We start from the raw sequence: 8118 nt of genomic DNA, 5'->3' as shown, positions 1-8118 counted from the left end.
CTCCAAGCGCCTCCGGACACAGGACCTTCACTGCCTTCAAGGGATCTAGGAGTACCCAGAGCCGGGGTGCCAATCTTCACCGCTGACTGCCTCCCTCTTATTTGGGGGTTCAGCCGAGTCCCTGCCATTCCCCTCTGGGACTGTGCAGGGCATCGGCCGTGTGAGCGATCGTCCCTTCGTTCGGCAAGCATTAATAGGCAAGAGGCTAACCCAATTAGGGCCAGAAGGAGGAGTGGCGATGGCGGCCATGCTGCTCTCCTCGGCCGGCTAATTTGATTTCCACCGCAGAGCAGATGTGTCGCTCGGCTTTTCTGGGAGGGAGCTCATACATAAGGGGGCCCTTGGCGTCCGGGCAGAAGCCATTTACTCCTGAGCAAAGTGTTATAAGAAAAAACGGCTCCTTTCCCCTTATGGGGTACCCAAGAGTCCTTATGTAGCTTTTTTATCGGTAGGAGAAAATAACAGAGGCCAACCAGAGAATACTGAGAAGCAAAGTGGATTGTAAGCCTGATCTGGTTTTTTCTCCTACCGGTAGGGAACCCACTTAAGGACTCTAGGCGGGCTCTGGGAGACCCCATAAGGGAAAGGGAGCAGGGTTTTTTTCTTCTTATAACAGAAGTTTTTAATGTTTGATGTTTTACCGTGTTTTCAATATTCTGTTAGGAGCAACCCAGAGTGGTTGGGGAAGCCCAGCCAGATGGGTGGGGTAGAAATAAATTAATAATAATAATTATTGCCAGTGCTTTTTTCTGGGGGGACGCAAGGCTACACATACCCCTAAACATTTTGTGAATCTAAGTTTGGCCTCATTGAGGGGGCAGTATTTCAATATGAGTAGGAAAATGAGAGTAGCCCTAAACATTTTTTTAATGAAAAAAGCACAGCATTGCTTTATATTTTCTGCATGTCCCATGATTGTATTTCTTAAAAAAAACCAACCCAGTTGTATTCTGTGTTATAAATCGAGCAATGCCAGGAGCTGGTTTTTTTTTGTTCTCCAATGCATAATCGATCACAAAAGCAGGGCTGCCATCTATGGGGGGGCAAGGGGACTGAACCCCTCCAAATTCAACCAGGTTCAATATTCTGCAATTTTGCCCCCCCTTTTTTGATAACGATTTATTGATTTTCCAAAAATAACAAAAGGGGGAAAAGACAGAAAAGAAAAATGTCATAAACAAATTAAACCTTGATTTTTTGGGGGGTCGACTTCCCTCCACTCCCCCTCTTGGTTCCTTTATAATATACTTGTTTATATACGTCCATAAAACCTTACATACCTCACAATCCAATTTTGAAATCTTCTTCATCTTATTACAAGTGACTTTTAAAAGTTATACTAATGTAAAAGCCTGTACACAAAGCTTTGAAAATATGCATTGAGCAATTGCCTTCGTCCCCCCCCCCCCCCATAATTTGTCCTGCATAGTTCAGTAATTTATTTTGCCAATCTTCTTCTTTACCAATTTTGGGGACGCTGCGCTGCTGCCCCCTGGTGGGGCTCGGTGGGGCGACAGCAGAACAGCACCCATCTCGACAGGGGGTCTTCTGCCCCCTCCCCATGTTAGTCCACTGGCAAGGAAACAACGGGAGAGTCAGAGAAATAGTCACTAAAAGACCAGAGGCTTTTCTGCTCTGCATCATGACAATAAACATCCCTAAGAAGAACAAAAGTGTATTTCTTTATGCAACAACTGCGGCCAGAGTTTTAATTGTCAAGTATTGGAAAGGAGACCCAGATCCCAACTGAGGCAGAGTGGCAAAAGAAATTATGTGAATATGCTGAATTAGCCAAAATTAGCTGTGGAATACCCCATAAGGGAAAGGGAGCAGTTTTTTCTTATAACAAGAGCATGCAACGATGTCTTCTATTTCCTAAATAACTCATAGGAAAGATCCGTCTAGCCCAGCCTCATGTTTCTCGCATTGCATAACCAGATATTATATCTGGAGACCGTAGAAACTACAAGTGGAAGAGTCGGAGCCTGAGCTCGCTTGGTTCCCTCTTCCCTCCTCATCCCTCTTTCCTTTTGTGTCGTCTGCTTGGCCTCTGTTGTTCCCTCCTACCGATAGGGAACTCACTTATGGACTCTATAAAGGACTTCAGATTTTTTTTGGGGGGGGGCGTTGAACTGTCCCCCTCCATTCCTGGTTTTAACATGCATGATCCTATTTTTAAAAAACCACCACCCAGTTGAATTCTGTGTTCTACATCAAGCAAAGCCCGGAGCTGTTTCTTTTCGCTTTCCAATGCATTTCTTATTAAAAAACCAAACCCCAAACGCAGCCTGGCAAAACCACCAGGAAGTTGGGCTTGTGTTTTCCCACCGTCAGTCTCTCAACGGAGGACAATGACGAGCAAGCGGCAGATATTTGGGAAGAGCAGAAGCAAAAGGTCACAGCAACTGTTTGCATTTGCCGGGGTGTGTTTTTCCCCCTCCTTTTTTGGGAGCGATCCTGACTGCCAGCGTAATTGGACCCGCCAAGGGCACCGCGATGACAGGGCAGGCTTGGCCAAACTTTGGGAGCCAGGCCTGTCACTTCTTGCCGTGTTTACTGTGACCAGTGCCAAGGCCGGATTGTGTCACCCGGACACAGGGGCTTCTACATTTTTAATAAAAGGGGTTCTTCTGGACGGCCGGCTGCAAGCCTGCCTTGTTCAGAGGTGGGCTCAGAGGCCGGGCTGGTCGCACCCCCTTTCCAGTCCCGACAGAGACAGCGATGAGGGAAACTTGGCACTTGCACTCAGCACTTGGAGCCCGGCCAAGGCGTTTGTTTAGCTTCCCAGCTGGGGGCTGGCCTCTCGGCAAAAGGATTCCTGGGACGGGACGGAGCAGAGGCGTGCTTCGCACTCGGGGCCCTCCCTTCGTGCCGGGATGGCGGACCCCCTTCTTCCTCTCCGGGATCTGGGCTTCACGGAGCGCCCCCTGCGGAAACTCTGCGGAAAGAAGACCGGTCCTCCAGGGGCTTCCGAGTGGAGGGGACTCTTCCTCGGCAAGGCCTGGGTTCGAGTCTCGTGCGGCACCGAGGGCATCTGAGTCGGCTGGCAACACTCCCCATTGCCCGAGTCGTCTGAATTTGCCGGTCAGCGGGAATGATGTTTCCCTCCTCCAAGGCGCAAGGCTCCCCTGGGGGCTCCCCGGCCCCCTCGCCCCACAACTCGCCCGTCCTCTTCCGGAAGGCAATGGCCAACCCCAGCATGCGGCTACAGCGGCGCTTCACGGTGGCACACCCGCTCTGGTAAGGGGACGCTGCGATAAGGCCCCGCGCTTCGGTCGCCTTCGAGTGGGTGGGGGGGACCTTTCTCTTTTTGCATTTATTTTTTAATATCATATTGATTGAGTTTCCATTTTATATTGCTAAAGGACATTCATCTTTTTCAACGATGGCATTTGCTCAAATGAGCCGTCGACCGCCCTCCCTCCAACCTTACCTTAATTCTTTTCTATATCATAGCATCTATACCCCCCCCATTTGCATTAAATCCATTTCTATTGTCAAATTTTTAAACAAATGTGTAAAAAGGTATATATCAACAACTTTACAAGCCTTCTTAAGTCCCGCTAGTGTTGTTAATTGCTTGCCATTTTCCTTCTGATATTGTATAAATTTACTCCAGTCTTTTTGGAATACTGGTTTTGGATTTTCCTGATCAACTCTGCCAATTCTGCGTATTCAATCATCTTCATCTGCCACTCTTGTATCAATGGGACCGCAAGCTGGGGCAGAGCACCGAATGAACTTTACCCCCATGTGCAAGAAGCTGGTTTCTGCACCATCCAAGAGGCATTGCGAGAGCTCAGCCTGGCAGTGGTACTTGTGGCCCCCACCAACATCCCCGGGGGCCAGGTGGAGATGTTTGGGGGTCCGCATTTGGCTAGAGGCTCTTGTCAGCACTCGCAAGCCGCCCGCAAATATTCCACCAAGCCCTCCAGCTGCCACATTCTGGATTAATTGTAGTTTCCGTGTCACCTTCCAAGGGAGCCCCATAAAGAGCGCATGGCAGTAGTCCAAGTGGGAGATAACCAGAGCATGCACCACTCTGGCCAGACAGTCTGTGGGCAGGGAGGGTCTCATCCTGCCTACCAGATGGAGCTGCCCTGGACACAGAACTGACCTGCGGCTCCATGGACAGCCGTGAGTCCAAAATGACCCCCAGGCTGCGCACCTGGTCCTTTGGGGGCCCAGTTACCCCATTCAGGACCAGGGAGTCCCCCACACCTGCCCGCCTCCTGTCCCCCCAAAACAGTCCTTCTGTCTTGTCAGGATTCAACCTCAATCTATTAGCAGCCATCCATCCTCCAAGTGCCTCCAGACACTCACACAGGACCTTCGCTGGTTCCAATTGGAAAGAGAGGTAGAGCTGAGTATTGTCCGCATACTGACGAACACCCAGCCTCAACCCCCTGATGTATCTTAACTTAGCCATTGCTCCATCCTGCAGCAGTGAGTTCCGCAGTTCTCCTGGTCGGAAATGTGTCCTTTGACTTCCTTGCCTGGGTGGATGGATGTGCCGATGGAGTGAGCAGAGGCCTCTGGTTCAAAGGGGTTCCTTTTTGCCCTGGCAGGGGTCCGTCCGTCACCACACTGCCCCCGCAAGCTTCCTTGCGAGCGGCAAAACGGCCCTCCGGGTCACCAAAGGTCACGGCGGGCGGAGGACAGGGAAGCCCCCTCCGCCGGTCATCCCTTCCCAGATGATCCCGGCCCACAATGAAGCTTTTGTGTCCCGTTTGGGTGCCAGGAGGAGAAGCGAACCAGAAGGAAAACAAGGAGCGGCGTGTTTTGGGGGAGAAAGAGATAGATCAATTTGCTCGGTTATTTCCCCAGGCTGGTTCAAAGCTGCTTTCGGCAATAAATAAAACCCCACTGGTGTTGAGGGGACACCCCGGTGGGTCCCATCGAAGGAGCCCACCCCCCTGGCCCTGCGCCCCCCACCCTGCGATCCACTTCGAGATGAGTGTTGGGGAGACAATTGGGCGATTCTCTGCCCCGTCTGGGCTTGACGTGAGCCGGGGAAAGCGGCTGAAAGGGGACCCTTTGTTCCTGGTCAGATGGGTTTTGTGGGGGGGGGGCAGGGGCTGCGGGGGGGTCCTGTGGGTGCCCGGAGGAGGAAGACAAGGATGCCATCCCCACGGAGGCACTCCTGCATCGGGTACGGCCTGGCCAGGACAAGGTGGCTGCCAGCTCTCCTTTCCGTTTCCCGGATTTTATTTAGGGATCCAGTGGCAGGGAGGTCCACAGGACCACGGCTGGATATGAGACACAGGGAGGTCCCACCGAAAGGGGCAGGATGCTATAGCACAGTTGCTGACAAGAGCAAGAATGCCCCCGCTCAGAGGACGCCACCGGCTTGACCTTTTGCCGCCAGGCCAGATTCAGCTGTTCCTCTTCTCTTTTAAAATAATAACATTTTCTTTTCCCATATTGAAAGCCGCTCAACAGTTCTATTCCTGTTCGACAAAACTAGCGACTTCTTCCCCTGAGTTACCCAGCCCCAACATTTATAACCTCAACGACATACAATTGCGCTTTAAGGTTTATCTAATTTCCTCTTCTCTGGCACGTTTCTGCTGTTTTCTGCTTTTGGGAAATAAACTTTTTTCAATAGATCACAACGGCTTTCCCAGTCTTATCTTTGAAAACGAAGAAAATAATTCCTAACGTACAAAAGTTGAAATGATAGAACAGGTTGGAATTCAATTTCCATGCACCTGAGTCTGTTTTCCCCTTCTCCGGAGGGTAGGACTCGAACCCGTGGCTTCGAGCCACAAGGAAGGAGATCCCGACTGTCAGGAAGAACTTTCTGACAGTCAGAGCTGATTGGGATGGAAGGTGGTGGCCTCTCCTTCCTTGGAGGTTTTGAAGCAGAGGTCAGATGGCCATCTGTCAGGGATGCTTGAGCTGAGATTCCCTCATTGCAGGAGGGTCAGGCTGGATGACCGCTGGGTATCCCTTCTGACTCTACGATTCCCCTGATGTCTGTAACACCTGTGGATCTTGGCTCCCTGCCTCCGCCCTTCTCTTCCAAGTCCCTGGGGGGCCGCACGCTTTTTCTCTCACGGCGTCATGGAAATGGGCGCAGGGCCAGCAGGCGAGAGTGGCCCCGGCCGCTCCAGACACAGGGAGACAGCGGAGGCAGGCAGAGACTGGGGTGGGCAGATGGGAAGGAGGGGGCCGCTGGGGTTTGGCATCCGCGAAAAGGGTGCTGCTGTGACCCTCTTTTGCCCCAATGAGGGGGGTCACCGCTCAGTCCAGATATTGGGATTATTCCCCCATATGGGGCAGCTCCACATGCACATATTGGTAACTAAGTCTGCCTTCAGGAAATGCAGGGGGCATGCTAGCCTACGGAACTCCCTGCCACAAGACGAGAGGCGGCAGGTCCCAGCTTGGGCGGGGGGGGGGGAGAGAGCAAGGCCCTTGGCGTGAGAACAGGAGCCGGTTCCTAAATTCATGAAAACTGGGCCATCTCCCGAGAGCTTCTCGTCTCTAGAAACACATATATATCTGAGATGAAAGCCTAGGAAGCGATTATTTGTTTTGCCTGGGTCAGGAGTCGGGAGCAGAGGGAGAAACATCTGGAGAACCGCAGGCTTTGCCCCCCATCCTGGCTTACGTACTTCATCTTTTTGGGGGGGAGAACGAGCTTTTTCACGTACACAGCAGCGACAGAAAATATGCAGAATCCAACCGTCTGTTTTACAGCTCTTGCTGTCGGCAGTCGGGAACTGGCATTCGTGTTTATGCAGGAAAAGTTGTGCCTTTTCTTTTTAAAAGGAAGAATTAAATTAAGCCGTAGGCTAAAGCACTGCTGCAGAATCCTGCAAGACTCATTTTCTTCTTTTGTTAACATTTTATTCGTTTTCAAAAATAACAGAAATAAAAACAACAATGCAAAATCAAATCAAAATAAATTGCAAGGCCTGTTTTTGACTCCCCAATACTAGTCTCCAGGGTGGTTGTGACGATTAGGGGAGAACCAGAGTCCTTTTTGTTGGGGATAATTCAGATGTCAAAAAAGGTTATTTATGTCTGCCACTACTGCGGCCCATGTTTTTTTAGGCCCAAAAATGGAAAACGAGTGAGGGCCCAACCAAAGGAGAATGGCAACTTGAGTCGGCAAAATATGCGCAGCTTGCGGACTTAACATATAGAATAAGAGAACAAGAAGAACATATGTTTAGCGAGGAGATTGGAAAACGGTTATTGAATATATGGGGATATTGTGTATATTTGAAAATGCTGGCAGCATTACGATAAATTCAACAGTGTAAATAAGTTTTGATGGATGCAATAATGGAATACTGAATGGTTTAGTTTTTGTGAAAATAGGCAGGGATTTATGACATGCAAAATGAACCATGGAAAGAGAATAAGGGAAGTCATTTTTAGGAAGTTTAAATGAGTATTCTAAATTGTAAAACAGAAAATTATATATACCGTATTTTTCCGTGTATAACACATCCCCATGTATAAGACGACCCCTATTTTTCTTAACCCAAAATTAAGAAAATGCACTATGCACTGTCCATGTATAAGACAACCCCTGATTTTAAACTTCGAAAATTTAGGGGGAAGGATAGTCTTAGACACGGAAAAATACGGTATATATAAAATGAAAATGGGGAGATGCGTCTGTGCTGACTGGAGCTCCTGGGATGTAGATGGAACAATAGAGAAATAAATCAAAAGAGGTGTGCCTGCTAAATCGTGGGAGAACGAATAAGTAGCGCCTCCATCGTCAGAGGCAGTCTACCTCCGAATGCCCGGTGGTGGGAAATGGCATGGGGTGGCTGTTGTTTCTTGCACCTGACGCCCCTCTCTCCTCTCTTTCTCCCCCCCCCCCAGTTTTGACCTCGAGAATGGCTTCTCCCCGGGACGGACCCCTCTGGACGCCCAGACCCACCCTGGCCTGGGGCTGGTGCTACAGGGGGCCACCCCCCACGGCCAGCGCCGCGAGTCCTTCCTCTACCGCTCGGACAGCGACTACGACCTCTCGCCCAAGGCCATGTCCCGCAACTCCTCGGTTGCCAGCGACATGTGAGCATGTGCAGAGCGCCGGGCGCCAGGCGATTCAAAGGCAACGCCCTGGGGGTGTTGGCAGTGCGGTTTCCGTGA

General features: G+C 50.5%; 1 protein-coding gene across 3 annotated transcripts in view; it reads left to right on the top strand.

Annotated features, from left to right (window-relative positions):
• LOC309522778 (3',5'-cyclic-AMP phosphodiesterase 4C-like) overlaps positions 1-8118 on the top strand; it is a 54833-nt gene that overhangs the window by 25414 nt on the left and 21301 nt on the right. For 2 of the 3 annotated variants that reach the window (XM_082206333.1, XM_082206334.1), the window contains one exon: positions 7849-8040. In XM_082206333.1, coding sequence (XP_082062459.1) covers positions 7849-8040 — 192 coding nt within the window. Of the gene's footprint in view, positions 1-2407; positions 3241-7848; positions 8041-8118 lie in introns of those variants that run through there. The other variant, XM_082206335.1, reaches the window with a different exon arrangement.

Source organism: Podarcis vaucheri (genome assembly GCF_965113315.1).
Source record: "Podarcis vaucheri genome assembly, chromosome: 18".
Lineage (NCBI taxonomy): Eukaryota > Metazoa > Chordata > Lepidosauria > Squamata > Lacertidae > Podarcis > Podarcis vaucheri.
Note: the sequence above shows the minus strand (reverse complement) of the source record. Positions and strands in the feature narration are given on the sequence as shown.